Source organism: Drosophila persimilis, unplaced genomic scaffold (assembly GCF_003286085.1).
Source record: "Drosophila persimilis strain 14011-0111.01,24,50 unplaced genomic scaffold, DperRS2 tig00000232-arrow-arrow-pilon, whole genome shotgun sequence".
Classification (NCBI taxonomy): Eukaryota; Metazoa; Arthropoda; class Insecta; order Diptera; family Drosophilidae; genus Drosophila; species Drosophila persimilis.
In genome coordinates this window covers 611,051-625,797 of record NW_020825307.1, presented here as the reverse complement: position 1 = coordinate 625,797, position 14,747 = coordinate 611,051, and the positions used below count along the sequence as shown (strand labels likewise).

The 14,747-nt window shown below is 43.6% G+C and overlaps 3 protein-coding genes across 5 annotated transcripts; 2 read left to right on the top strand and 1 right to left on the bottom strand.

Moving 5' to 3' along the window:
* On the bottom strand, positions 1-5,706 carry LOC6599974 (protein rhomboid). Of its 2 annotated transcripts, XM_026989341.1 has the most exons (5): positions 5,149-5,706; positions 1,871-2,232; positions 1,448-1,790; positions 1,226-1,381; positions 1-29 (listed from the first exon to the last, which is right to left on the bottom strand). In XM_026989341.1, exons 1-5 carry the CDS (start codon positions 5,386-5,388, stop codon positions 24-26), a joined length of 1,107 nt encoding a protein of 368 aa, XP_026845142.1. In that variant the 5' UTR covers positions 5,389-5,706; the 3' UTR covers positions 1-23. The 2 variants fall into 2 exon arrangements, with proteins under 2 accessions (XP_026845142.1, XP_002025163.1); XM_002025127.2 differs by lacking the exon at positions 1-29 and having other exon boundaries at positions 498-1,381; positions 5,149-5,704.
* Positions 2,334-3,569, top strand: LOC6599975. The gene has a single exon (XM_002025128.2). It carries the CDS (start codon positions 2,414-2,416, stop codon positions 2,870-2,872), a length of 459 nt encoding a protein of 152 aa, XP_002025164.1. The 5' UTR covers positions 2,334-2,413; the 3' UTR covers positions 2,873-3,569.
* Positions 5,707-6,260: 554 nt separating the features above from the next.
* On the top strand, positions 6,261-12,099 carry LOC6599976 (ubiquitin-conjugating enzyme E2 H). 2 transcript variants are annotated; one of them, XM_002025129.2, is made up of 2 exons: positions 6,261-6,493; positions 10,948-12,099. In XM_002025129.2, the coding sequence occupies exon 2, from the start codon at positions 11,291-11,293 to the stop codon at positions 11,840-11,842; it is 552 nt and encodes a 183-aa protein (XP_002025165.1). In that variant the 5' UTR covers positions 6,261-6,493; positions 10,948-11,290; the 3' UTR covers positions 11,843-12,099. The 2 variants fall into 2 exon arrangements, with proteins under 2 accessions (XP_002025165.1, XP_026845138.1); XM_026989337.1 differs by lacking the exon at positions 6,261-6,493 and adding an exon at positions 8,946-8,994.
* The last annotated feature ends 2,648 nt before the right edge of the window (positions 12,100-14,747 follow it).

Below are 14,747 nucleotides of genomic sequence, written 5' to 3'. Positions count from 1 at the left end.
TATATTTCTTTGTGAGTGTTCGATTACCTCTGAATTTGAAAATTGAATTACATCAAACGATATGGTAAAGTAGAATAAAGTATTTCTGTTTTCAAATAAGGGGACTAGATGGATACTGAAATCGAAAAAGACTTACAGCAGCAAACAAACACATAGGATCTATATAAGGACCACTACCAAGGTAAGAAATATTATTATATTAATCAGCGGTCGTTCTGGCTAAGGAAGGCGTCTTGCTGGCGAACGGAAGAACTGAGAACCTGCCTCCCATGTATGGAAAAAAGTACTACCTCGGAAGGACTGCAGAATGTTAGTGGGAATACTCAACGTTTCCCTGCCTAATAAATAGTAATAAATAATGATATCTTTTATACAAAATTTAATAAAAAGGTTAATGGTTAATGGATATGTTTTAGATTTAAGTAAATAACTTTCTACATAAGTTCTAAATTCAATAAAAATAAGTTTATGCTGGGAGATGGCATGAAATAAGTAAATACTTATGGATGTGTATCTTTCGAGCAAGATACTTTTTTATTGTTCGGTAAAATAGTTATAAAAGATAGGCAAATTGTACAATTAAAATGCAAGTGAGTTTTGTTCTCTGTCGTGAATACGGGAATACACGCATCCCCGTCTATGGGGTGCATTCAAATCGTTGCTTCGTTGACGATCATGACGATCGAGAATATATATAAAATACGTATAAATATGCACACATGCTCGTGGATACATCTGTGCGTACAGACTCCATCTGTGTGGACGGTTGTCTCTGAGAGGATCGGGACGACTCTCAGCAAAAGGGCATCAAAAAATAGTCGTACGAAAATAAATTATATAGCACACACAGGCTCGACACGTCCAGGCGGTGTCGGCTGGCGGCTAGCTGTCAGGCAAGGCTAAAGCATTGTGCGTACTGCAGCTGCAGCTGCACAGCGCAGCGCCTCCGCTTCAACCATCCACATCAAGAGCACTTTGGTGGACAGGGGGTCATCTTAGGTCTAGGGCTAAGGGGGCGACGACTTAAAGCTACATACATATTTGTGTGGTCGAGACGGCGCACGGGCATTTCTCAGTTGTACTCCTGCTTGGGGAAGTAATCGGGCACAAAGATGTGAATGATGATGCCGGTGGTCATGAGCGCAAAGTAGAAAATGACGGCCACCCACCAGAGGATGCGCTCCCAGCGCCTCACCTCAAGATTGCGCAACACCCCGATACCCACCAGCAGTCCGGCCACGGCCCCAGACAAATGCGCCACATAGCCGATCTGGTCGTGCTGATCGGTGAGGTGGCGGTACACAGAGGTACCCAGATCGGTGAAGCAAAAGACGAGGAAGGCCAGCAGTTGGACTATCGCGTATTCCATCTCCGAGTAGTTCTGCAAGACAAAGCATATCCGTATGGTTATCGGATCAAAATCGGATCGAATGTCAGAAACACTCACCATTATGATGGTTGCGATATGCGCCGTGATCAAAGCGTAGACACCGCCGGAGGCGCCGGCCAGAAAGATGCGCGGACTCGTCAGCGATGTGCCCATAGACCCGGCCAGGACGCCGGCCAGATACACCAGCGCCACGCGCCACCAGTGATGTACCAGCTCCAAGGCAATGCCCAGAAATATCTGAATGATCAGGTTCATCATCAGGTGCATGATGCCCACGTGGACGAACATGTAGCTAACGAAGCGCCATGCCTCGTACCGCTTGTACGGATTGTAGATAAAGAGCGTCGCTGCCGGACCGCTTGTGCTCTCGCCCAGTCGATCGTTGTGGTTGGGATCGTCCCTGTGTGGAAAGAGGCAGGTTAACAGGTAATCAGGTGAACAATTCAACCGGTGGCATGGCAATGGTGGCTGCATACTCACTGAAAATGGATAACATCCACCAGAAACATGATGATCTCAATGATCGAGAAGATGACCATGGTGAGGGGCGGCGGGCAGATAGACATTTGCTTCTCGTAGGCACCGTCGGGCTCATCGCCCTCCAGTGGCTTGGGCGGCGGCACCACATACCGGCAGTATCTGGCCAGGATATTGCGCACCATCCACTTGTGGTGCAGCGACATCGTGTAAAACTCCTCAAAGTCCAGATGCCCATTGTTGTCCACATCGCTGCGGCGCAGTATCTGTTCGGCTATATAGGCGGGTATATCCCGGCAGTAGCCGTCCGAAATGAGCTCCTTCAGCTCGTGTGTGCTGATCAGGCCATCGCGGTCGGAGTCGTGCTGGTAAACAGAAAAAAGTTGGAAAGAACCGATTAGTTTCGTGGCATCCAATCCGATCAAAGCAACCAATCGTATATCAATCATTCCCTAACACAAATTCAAAAAGTTCGGAGACCCGACCCGACACGATCCCAACTATCCCCCAAGTCTTACCAAAATTTCCCGTCCGACTGACTTCAAAATGTCGCCGCTTGAACAGATAACAACCAAACATTTGAGCAGTTTGTTCTCTGGCTGGTCCTGCGACAGCAATGACAGCGACGAGGAGGCGACCCCCCAGCAGGAGTCATCCGGCTTTGGGACCTTCTGCCTTTTGTACCTGGGAATAGCAGTGGTCTTCTTCTGCATCAACAGCCTCACCGACCAACACATGGAGCACCAGTCACGCCTCCACAAGAAGAGCCGTCAAAGAGGGCGTTCGGGACGACATCACTCCATCGCTCCACGCAGGCGTCGTCACTCTGTCAGTCCCCGCAAGCGTCAGGGGAAGGCAACAGAGAAGGACGCGTCGACGCCAGATGTCTGGCATGATCCCTTTGGCCAGGAGGAGGAGGAGAAGGAGAAGGAGAAGGAGAACGAGAAGGAGGATGATCAGCAGCAGGGCGACTGCTTCTTTGACATCCTGTCGGACGATAAATAGAGGTCAAAGCCATAGCCATCGCCAGAGCATCGCCTGGGTCATCGGGTCTCATACAAAATTTAAAATCCAAATTCAAAGAATAAGCGGCATACAAAATCTTAAATCCAAATTCAAAGTATAAGCGGCACCATAAATGAACAACAATATAAAAAGCGCACTGCATCATGCCTCATGCAACATTGATGTGGTAACCCACTCTGACACAACCGCACCGCATTTGGTGCTGGTCGTCTGTGTCGACTGCAACATATTGTGGCCATATACGGTCCGGTCCGGTCTGGTCTCCGGTTCCAGGACCAAGTCACATTGGAATGCTGCAACCAAAACGAGGCTAATCAAAATCAGAATTGAAAGCCAGCCAACTGCTGGAAATCCATTAAAATAGATAGAGTGGGAATTCGTAGATGGGTAGCAGGAAACTTCCCCCGAGATGGAGCACAAGCAGGCAGCGTTTCCTGGTATTTCCCACATGGTAGTCCACGAAGTCAAGTCGGCTAGTCCAGAAAGAGAGTGAATGGTGTTTAGTCACGCACACACACTCTTAGCCATTCTGGGCCAGACAGTGGAGGACAATTGTTTTGTTCCAGTACACAGTACACAACATACATACACATATGCATAGATGCATATATATACTAAAGACTAGTGTATGTCTAGTTATATCATGAATAGATTGCGTTATTGAATGAAAGCTTAAGGAATGCCACGCTTCTTCTTCTTCTTCTGCTTCTGCTGGGTTTTTTGTTTTTGCTTCTCTGCCACCTGAATGTTTGCTGGAAGAGAGTCGAGTCGATTAGATTGCGAGAGGGAGGGGAGTGGCAGAACGCTGAAACGCTCGCTGGAATGCCAATCGAAATGCTTTTCGCTTTCTTTCCAGTCTGATTTGGACGGATGGATATCGCATCGGACTGGAGGAGTTTGCTAATGCTAATTTCTGCCATCCGAACAGAACGAAGCGGAATAACATTCAAAGAGAAGACAACTTTCTTTGGATCGAAAAAGCACACACACCAAAACTATCTTCGGACCCCCGAACCCTCTGCAACTGACCCGCAGCTATTTTGTTTTTGTTGATTCTAACAAAATTCTTGGCTAGAGTTCCGTTAGCAACAGAAGCACCATTCCCCTGAGATCTTTCATTACACGTTCACGCGTGACTGTCAATTTGCCGTTCAGTTTTCTTTTTTTCAGCATTGACTCGTTTTATTATCGACCTATAATTATCTAAAACTCTATCAAGGATAGCACTGCAGTTTTTTGAGAAATTTATACAGTATTGCCAATCAACCAGGGTATGCATAACATGGAGCCTTTATAGCACAAATACCTAACTATGGTCGGGACTCTGCACATCCGTTTTGTGGAAGTGATAATAAAACACCGAGCAACAAGAACATGCAAACAGGTGCGAGGAGTTGGCATTGAGAGAGGGAGGTCAAGGTGACTAACGCCATATCAATGCCTCCCCTAACATCAGAACAGGCACAGTAACAGCAACAACAATCCACCACCACCGAAAGATAGAACGATACACAAAGCAAAGAATAATTTATAACCGGTTCTTTCGCTGCTCCCTGCCCCTCCCTCCACCAACAGCTGTCAGCGATAAGACAACCCCTCTTCCCCCTTCTCTGCCCCACCCAACCAAATGCTAAGAAAACAGAATGCAACAAATAAAAAAGTGCAGAAGCTTGTTATACCCTTCCGCGTCGATCGTTCCTATGGCAGTAGTTTCGACCGATCGTTCAAAGGGCTGTGCAATATACATATGTACGAGTATCCAAACATTAAAAGGCAATTCAAAATATCGGAGAAGGAACTATAAACGGAAACCGTTTCCCATAGCAACTACTAATAATTTATATACCAACTTGTAGTATAGGGTATTAAAGAAAAGGGGGAAATCAAAAAACGGCTATGTACACATACATGTTTGCGGTAAATACGCAAGGTGCGAAGTTGAGTGGCAGCCAGGAAAGGAAGAGCCGCCCTCAGCTGAGAGTGGGGAAAGGGTGTCCGTCCACATGCAATGCCATGGATGATGATTCATTCATTAATTCACCAACTTTCACCAATGGCAACGCCGGCAACAACAAAAACAAAAAAACCAGAAAAATTTTCAGTCACACACACACACACGAACGAGGCGGTAAGGGGGAAGACGGAGAATCGTTTTGCCGGCTCAAGTGCAAAAAAAATCCCATGGTTTGAGTAATTTTACGAAATTCCCCAGAAACAGCTCCCCTATTTCCTGTGCTGTGATCTGTGATGCTTACCTTGTCAAATACTTCCCTCATCTTGCGCCGATCCTCTGGCTCTTGCGATATTGTCTGATTGAGGGGTATCTCCTCCATGTCGATGGTGTCCTGGCGCAGGGTTTGGGGCCGTGAGGGCGGCGATCTCCGCTCGGGTGGTATATTTGGATAAAGGCCGTTCTCCACATCCCGCTGCCGCTGCTGCTGCAGTTGCTGGGCGGGCGTCTGGCTTTGCTGGCGGACCACTGTCTTTACAGGCATGGTGGTGTAGGCGGATCTCTCAATGCGTTGTGGTCGATCGATGAGCTTTTGTGAGGATCAGCAGGACCAGAAGAAGTAAAGTTCCAATTGGGCCGTTCGAATGTAAGACTTAAATTCTATTACAATTTCTGCTGCGGACTCATGCTCGCAGTTTGATTTGCGATAAGATTAACATTCGGCCATAAAAAGTAAGGTGTATGTAGCCAGAACTCTCACACATACACACACACGCACTCGTCAGAAAAATCGGCTAATGGACAGGTAGCGATGCCGCTTAGCCCGTAACCAAAAAAAAACTACAACAAAAAATGGCCAAACCCGCGAAAACCACAACCGTTCCGAGCGAGAAATATTAACAAATTAGAGATGCATATGTGATGCTCCTATGTTGTTTATATCGATATATGGATGATATATTTTTTGGCGGCTGGAAAAATATCTATATCGATGTATTTGTGCGATCACTTATTGCAGGTGCACATATTAGTGTGTTGGCTATAAATAAATAAATCATACTAGTTAGACTTCATCCCTAGAGCCACTGCCAGGTGAGAGCAATCAGCTGTCATGAGACAGGATGAAGTCCTCCTGGAGGATCTGGTTGCTGGGAAGGAAGTGTCGTTCGCGTAGGGGGTCAATGTCATATTACTCCGTGCAAAGATGGTGCAAAGTTAGATTCTTTTTTTATATTATTTTAACAAACACGATATATGTATTTTGGCGCGACAATATTGGCTCTAGTCGAATGCAACACCTATCGATAGGACTGGCCGCTTAAATCACCCCTGAAGGTACGAGTACAATATCGATACAGGGCAGCCGCCCCCAAATAGGTATGGCACCGATAGCGACGCAGTACATTTTTAAATGTTGAGCAATCAAAAATAACAAAGACCCCAACAATCGTCGTGACTGCGCGGACAAAGGGGAAAGACGTGGAAAAATGCAGAGATCGCGGCCAGTGCATTTAACAATGTGGAGAAGTATCGATGCGTAAAAAACCAAATGCGGCAGCCCCAGCCATCAAGACCCACGCCTGCACCTCAATAGAAAAAGTAGCAGCAACAGCAAACAAAAATATATAACAGAGAAATCAAAATAAAAGGTATTACGAGATGTGTGCAGCCTGTGTGTGTGTATTTGCATAATGGAATATATGTAAATACAGTACTTAAATGAAACTATTTAACTGTATTATTAAACAAAAATAATTCTTGTCCCCCTGTATTGTGTGTCTGTGAGTGTGTACAATTCCCTTGGGTCGGTGTATCAATGCTAAGGAAGTGTGCGATAGTGATGGGTCGCCGCCGCCACTCAGCTGTGAATGTTTTCGTTTGTTTTTTTTTCTTTTTCCAAAAAAAGTGCAAAGTTATATATTTCAGTTTTTCAATTCTCTATTGTTTCTATGGACATGTGAATGTGTATTTCATGTCTAATAACATTAAAAAGCAGTATCCTCCACTCAAATTGAATTTACTTTGTGTTGTTGCCATTGTCCCTCCACTATTTGTTAGAGCTCTAACTCCCCTACCATTACCATATACTACGCACTTTGGTTTTGGCCCCGTTTATTGCGTTGTGCTTACCGATTTCTTTTTGTTTTTCGTTTTGCATTTGCTTTTGCGTTTTAAATCTTATCAGCAATACGACACATGCATAAATAAATATGTATGTATATGATCATGTGTCGTGTTTCTTTCACACCGTTCTCAACTGCCGTTTGGCCTTAGCCCATATATGCGTGTATGTGTGTGTGTATTTCCCCTCCATAAGCGAAAACCCCTTATCAAACAGCAATGCCCCACTCTCCACACATCATCAGCTCCCATACCACACCACCAACTAAGCAAAAAACTTGAATATATACACATGCATATACGCAGTCAACGACCGCACTCTTTTGTGTCCTGCGTTTACGCTGACTGTGGTAGTTGTGGGTGGTTGTGTCTAACATGCTCGAACATACATACGAACGCTCATCCATTGGGAAACGATTTTCGCAGGAATGGAATCCTAGTTGTCCCAGCATGTGACCTCGTTAGCTTTTTTCATCAAATCAATTACCCCTAATGAAGGGACGTGGGTGTACATACCTCAATGGGTTCGTGGTGCATATGCTCATGTGGATGCCTGGAGAGCAGAGCTCTGTTTGTATTACTGTGAATATGAGACTGTCATTATTTTGACCATGCGAAAGGGCATGAAGTCTTCGTAATGTTCGTAAATAATTATTTCCTTATTTCTTTTCTCTAGCTTGTTTCATTTGCATTTGCTTTTGGTTTTTGCCTTTGCTGCATTTTGGTTCTCTCATCCATATGAATGCTTATGTGTGTGTGCGTGCCTGTGTGTTTGGTTTACAGCTGCTGCTGCTGCTACGCTACTGCTAGCTGTCGCTGTCCTTGATTATAGCTTTTCTTAGCTTTGGCAGAATCATGTTGTTGGTTTTGCTGCTGCCTTTTGCTTCGCTGCTTCTGCTTGTGCGCTTTTTTCCGTCTAATTTGTTGTTTCTGCTGCTATCGCTTTGGCTTTTGGCGCTCGCTTTGTTATTATGATTTTGCTTTTGTACATTTGGTGGGTGCGAAGGGTAAGGTAAGCGCGTGGGGAATCAAGCAACTTTGCACTGCACTGCGCTCTGCCCTCAGCACTGGTTGCTCTCTCTGACACTCTCTCGTGCTCTCTTTCGTGGCTGTGCGCGCTGCCATGGTACATCAAATAAAAAGTATGTACCACCTTCTGATTGTGGCGTTCTCTTTTTTCGCGTTGCTATTTATTGTAATTTGTATCCCTCTTAGCATTCGTTCTCTGTTTATTTTGTGGGTTACCTTTGCACGGAAAGCTTTGTTCTAAAACTCAAACCGTTATTCATTTCTCAAAATTATCAAGCCAAATTCGGCATTAATTCACATATGTATGTACTATGTATTTATGCATAGATCAGAGCTCCAATCGTGTTGGCATTGGTTCGACCAATGGTTCCACTCGCAATGCTTCGCAGTTATTCATACATATGTATACTACAGAACTTAAAACCTTTACTCGTCTCCAAATACTAGTCTCCGAAAATGTACAATGCTAAAATCGATTTTTTCATGGAAATGACCATGGATATCATTGAATCTTAGAAGCCTAGGACATTGAACATTTTTTGAAAATTGTCAAAATTATATTACAATTCTAATATTCTCCTCCTATCTGATTAGAAAAGATTTTTTTTTGTAATAAATACACGCTTTATATTTTCAAAACTATCCCCAGTTTCCAATCGAATTGTATTATTTCTGGGAGCTGTACTCTAAATTTGCTCGATTTGTATTAGTGCTTGCCGGCATCTGTGGGGAAAATCGGAAACAGGTTTGGATGACACTGTTTCACCTTTAATTGAATATACCGTGCGCGTTGCTCTCCCGTTCGCTGCTTTTCTTCACTTCTTATGCTGCTCGCTCGCTGCTCTCAGAGGCGCTGCTCTGCCTCTGCCAGTGTCTCTGCTCCGCTCTGCTCTGCTCGCTGGGGGCTTCAGCTCAGATGCCATTTAATTTTCAGTTACTAGTTGAAGTAGACAACAAAACAAGAAAGAGCACCAAAAAGAAGAAATATATATGTACATATGTAAGTGCAGGCCAAACCAAAAGGGAGGCACAACAAAACCAGGAATAGCAGTAGTCGCAATTAAATGTAGAACTCCAAAAATCCACTGTAAAACAAATCCATATACATCCATACATATGTGACTGTCCTCCATGTGCTGTGTGTTTGTGCAAAAGAAAAAACAGTTATAAACTTTCAAACGGTAGTGCGCGATAAATTATTGAATAGCTCTTTCCTGTTTATATTTTATTGTGAAATATTTCAAAAGTATAAGCAGAGGCAAAGAGCGAGAGAGAGACGGCAAATACTTCAATTTGCAGCTGACTCTCATTTTGGGATGACTCTCATTGTTATTGCTGTTGACGATCTTCCATGTGACAAGAGAACCGTGGGCGCATCTCGCACACATAAATGTCATATATATACATACATACATATATGCACATACGCAGGTATATATGTATGTACATATGTATACGCAAGAGCCAAAAGACAAATGTCTGACAAAAGCAACGCAAACAACAACAACAACACCAGAAGCAGCCCCACTGTGGAGCCTAAACAACCTACAGTATTACTTCGGTGCCTAAAACCAATTCACCACACAAGCAAATCGAAAGAGAATTTCACAGTTTTTGTGTTTTCCCGATCGAAGCCAGACCGTGGAGCATGCAGTGGCATAGACGATAGAGATAGGAATAGAGGCACAGATAGTCATAGGGAGCGAACAAGTGAGCGTGAGAGAAACAGCAAGTGAGAGCGGAGAGGGTCAAAGTAAAAGCAGAATTAGCTCATCCAACAGTCTGACAGAGAGAGAGAGAGAGAGAAAGATAGAGAGGAGACAACACAGTAAAAGTGCATGGGCACAGTGGGGCCTGTTAGCTTTTTGTTGCTTGTCGATACAAGGAAATAGTAACTTTCCGAGTGGAATTATTATAGCGGCTCTTACATGACAATCTCTACATTATACACTAACGATTTTTGATAAAAAAAAAAAAACCACAGATATGAACATCTTGACCAAATGAAGCCACCTTCCTAATTGTGACTATGCTCCATGATAAAAACTAGAAGACATACCATTGCCCGTGTCTAACAATAGAATTTAGCCTTGAGTGTCGACTGGGTCCAGCTGAACAGCTGCCAAACTGAACCGAGCCCACTGTACATTGTTGATTTCAAGATGATTTTTGGGGTTGGCTCAAGCTGGTTTTCTCTGCCCAGCTCTCTCGCTCTCTCCATCTCTCTCGCTTTTCTCTTTCAAGCAACAACATTAAACAGCTGAGCTTGTTTGAAAACAACAGTCAACCATCCCCTTCCGTCCGACCCTCTCGGTATGGGTGCGCCCTGAAAATGGGGCCAGAGGCAGATGACGACTATATGACGGCACCAGAAGTTCTCGCGAAAGGACAGCAGTCATAGGCCATAAAGAAATGCATGCTGAGAGCTTGCCCAAAATTAACAGCAACGTAACTGTGGGGGCACACTGAGCGCTGCGGCATCCCTGAAGTATGCAACACGGGGATATTTGTGGAAAATAAACGAAATTAGGGAGACCTTCCATTGAAGGACAACCAATTGCCAAATGGCAACGACGTAGTAGGACCTCGCGGGAAAGAGAGGGATGCTGCTAGGCTGTTATGAGAGGCTGTTGGAAGGGTGTCTGTGGAAATGGAAATGGAAAGGAGAGCGACGTCACAGATGCCTGACATAGTTTCCTCAGTTAGGCCACGTGCATTCCTATGGGTGGATGGATACGTGTGGGTGTGGGTGTGTGTGAGCAAAAGAGAATCAAAGGAAAAGTTGGGCCTTGAATGACCTAGATAATAGAATGGAATGAATACATATTAATAAATACATATGATAGTCAATAGCTGCTTGTACTGCAAAACAACTAAAATTTTAATGAATCCCTTTATACCCCCAAAAGGAAAGATGTTCACATACTAAAATGGTTCTCTCTCGCTCTTTTAGGCAGCAGCCCCTTTGCGACGTTTCTGATTGCGCTGGATTGTGTGTGTGAGAGTTGACGAATGCGGAAGAAGGAGCCGTGCAACAGGAAACGGAAAGAAGGAGAATAGCACCACAAACAGGAACCGGAACAGCAATAAAAACATTTACAATATACAACAAATACAAAGATAGAACGAAACAAAGAAACAAATAAACAAACACCGCCTTAGCCTTAGTAAAATACAACGACAAGAAGAGGACAAGAGAGACCGAGATCGAGATCGAGACCGACCTCAGCAAAAGCACTATCCTAACCTTATCAAATCCAAAACCCAAAAGTCAATCAAAAGCTAAAGCTACAAATATGTCGTCACCCAGTGCTGGAAAGCGTCGCATGGACAATGACGTGATCAAACTAATTGAATCAAAACACGAGGTCACCATTCTCGGGGGCCTCAACGAGTTCCATGTGAAATTCTTTGGCCCGTCGGAAACACCCTACGAGGGCGGTGTGTGGAAGGTTCGCGTCTATCTGCCGGATAACTATCCCTTCAAGTCGCCGAGCATTGGATTCGTGAACAAGATCTACCATCCGAACATTGACGAATCGTCTGGCACGGTCTGTCTAGATGTGATCAATCAGGCCTGGACGGCCCTGTACGACCTATCGAACATATTCGAGTCGTTTTTGCCGCAGCTGCTCACATATCCGAATCCGGTGGATCCGCTCAATCGGGATGCCGCCGCCCTGTACCTGCACGAGCCGGAAGAGTACCATCGCAAGGTGGCCGACTATGTGCAACGCTATGCCACCGAGGATGCGCTGCGGGCGGCGCAACAGGAGCGAGAGAGCAGCGATAGCGAATCGAGCATGTCCGACTATAGTGAGGATGAGGCCCGGGACATGGAGTTATAATATCGGTTTAACTCTAATCAAATACCATTAACATTAACGACAAATGCCTAATACTAATGCTTTAGCGCAGCTCTTCTCTCTCTCTCTCTCTCGCTCTGCATCTCCCCTTTTTGAGTATGACGATGACGATCTTTCAAACCAGCAAATCAACAGCAAACGGCAACAAAATTATACATATATACATATTTATATATATATATATATATAGGAATGATAATTGAATTTTAAGATAGAGAGTGAGGCGACAATGCACATGCATACCATATGTATGTATATATGTATATATATATATATACATATATACAACATATATAAATATATATATATATATATATACATTAACTTATATTTATTGATGTAAGCGCAAACAAAACAAGATTTGAAAACACTTAGTTAAGCCATTTAGTAGCTGATAAAAAACAAAACGATGACAAAGAAACGTCTAAGATCTGACCAGGGAGTAAAGGATCTCGTATCGAAACAGAAACGGAAAGGATCAGTTACGAAAAGAACATAACGGAGCGGAGCATCAATATTAAATGGAATGAAATGGTTCTAATAAGTAAAGTATACAACACGCAATACAATGTCGGGGAGTAAGGCCGAGTCGGGGCCAGACAGACACAAAGGCAACAACAACAAAAAACAAAATAGTGGATCAAAATAAAATAACTGAAATCGGAACAAATCGGATAATGATGAAACAAAAATTGCTTTTGGCCTTGGTCTGGCACTAAACAGACGATGACGATAACCATAACCATAAACGATAAACGATAAAGGAGAACGGATAACGGATAACGAGGATGAGGCCCGATCTTTCAAAATATAGCAATTAAGCAGTGCAAGAAATGCAAACGTATCGAGATGAAATACAATTACCACCATCCACAGCAAGTTCTGTATCATTATCCCACATCGCGTCCCCCAAAGGCCCCACAATCCCAGATAGTATATTTTAACGTAACCCCCGTAAAAGGATTGCTTCTGAGTACGAGTAGATCAACGAAGTGTGCGAGTATTCTAAAATGTATGTTAATTTGTTTGTGTTTTGGTTTGCCTTATTGGCGCCATCTTTTATAGGACTTTCCAATACAACACAGTTCGCAATATAGATATACAAAATGTATTCACGTACTCGTATTTAGAAAGCAAACGAAACTTTAATGTTGAAAATTGAAAATTGAGAGCCCAAAACGCAGAATCCAATCTGACTTAGCAGCCTTGGCCCTGCCCGAAACGTAAATGATCGTAAACGTACATAGAACTAGTAGACAACCAAGACAAATCCTAAAAGAATTGAAGCATTATGAGATACAAATAAACGTTGCAGTTCTTTTCTTGTTAATTAATATTATCATACGGTTATTATGTAATGTTTTAAAATAGGATTCTAATTGAGCGTGTAATTAAATGCAATAACTTTTATGCCTAACTTATGCCACCTGTGTTTAAGCCAAAACAAAATCGGTTTTTTATTGCGTATTGAGTATTTATTGTTTTTTGTTTCCGGCTGTTCCTTGAGTTGGGGTCCAAAACGAACATGCAGGAGATTTCCCTCTCTCTCTATCAATCTATCCCTCTATCCCTCTCATTGTTTGAATCGTGTGCAGTGCTGTGCTGTGCCCTTTGTGCTCGATACGGGCTTGATCAGCACAGCACACAATGGATTCAATGGAGAATGCAGTGCAGTGCAGTGCAGTACAGGGGCTTTAAATCAAATCAAAGTGCATCGCGAGTCAGAGATGATGAGCTGAGCGACATATACATACAATAGCTACGTATATAGGCATTACCGATCGATCTACTGTACCATTTAGGTAATAGTATTACTAACTAGCACTACGAACCGTATGTATAACCATATTTTACGCCTAAGTTTACACTAAAAGCTGAACAATTAATGAGTGCACATGTAATCTGGTGATTGTATACACAATATACCTACAAAATATATGATATCTATCAGAAAATACAATAATTGAAATGTAATTGAAAGCAATCGAGACCGAAATCAGTGGGTAGGTTAAAGGCAGTCAGTGTCAGTCGGCGGGAGGGATCAATAACGCATATATATCTTTAAAAGCAAAAAAAAAAAAAGAAAAAAAAAAATCAAAAAAGCAAATGTTGTTACAGAGAAATATAAATCTAACAAATAATAGAGAGGAAATTGAAATAAATGCAAATAAAATCTTCGTAACGATTTTGGCGATGGTGCGATGGGTGTAGGGGTGTAGGGGTGGATGGGCGGAGAGTGATGAAAGGTTTTTGGTTCTTATCTTGGCCTTGTTTTGTCAATAGTTTGGCCCGCCCCCCCCCCCGGTGTGTGGTTATCCATAGAGTTCCTTGGGGGCCCTCGGCCTGCCCTTACCTATTCCAACTGACAATGCCTGGGGACTGTCAGCACACACTTTGAGACTCTGGCGGCTCTGTGGCCTGTCTTCGCCTTGGAAACTGAAAGAAAGTTGCAGTTTGTTGATTCCTTTTGTTTTGGCCGTTTGCCATTTGTGGATGAGCCCGAGGGCCAAGGGACACGCTTTAACGCTCCTGCGTGGAGTCTATCGGGCAATCAAAATAACAACCTAGACATGGGTATCTACTTTAAAGATCTATAAACTCTACAACTCTTTCTGTGCATCGCTTGCCCTCATCCCCTCTCTCTATCACTCCCTCTCTCTGTCACTCTCTGTGTGTGTGTGTGTGTCTGTGTGGTGGGTGTATCTTAAACCAGTTTAGACTTTAATTACGGCCAACATGAGGACAATTTCCATAGCATACATTGCAGCGCACGCTGAAACGGAGCTGGGATCTGCCGACGATCTGACGAGTCGTCATAAAGGAAAAAAGAAGAGCCTCCTCAGCTTTTTCCGTGTCCTCCACCTGTGGGAGATACATATCTGAAAGA

What these genes read in the sequence shown, in the direction of transcription:
- LOC6599975 (XM_002025128.2), top strand. Translation starts at nt 2,414, where the DNA reads ATGTCGCCGCTTGAACAGATAACAACCAAACATTTGAGCAGTTTGTTC.
- LOC6599974 (XM_002025127.2), bottom strand. Translation starts at nt 5,388, where the DNA reads ATGCCTGTAAAGACAGTGGTCCGCCAGCAAAGCCAGACGCCCGCCCAG. An exon ending in TGAGGGAAGTATTTGACAAG is followed by an intron (nt 2,233 to 5,148) that starts GTAAGCATCACA and finishes TCTGTTTACCAG; the next exon opens with CACGACTCCGACCGCGATGG. An exon ending in GTGGATGTTATCCATTTTCA is followed by an intron (nt 1,791 to 1,870) that starts GTGAGTATGCAG and finishes CTTTCCACACAG; the next exon opens with GGACGATCCCAACCACAACG.
- LOC6599976 (XM_002025129.2), top strand. Translation starts at nt 11,291, where the DNA reads ATGTCGTCACCCAGTGCTGGAAAGCGTCGCATGGACAATGACGTGATC.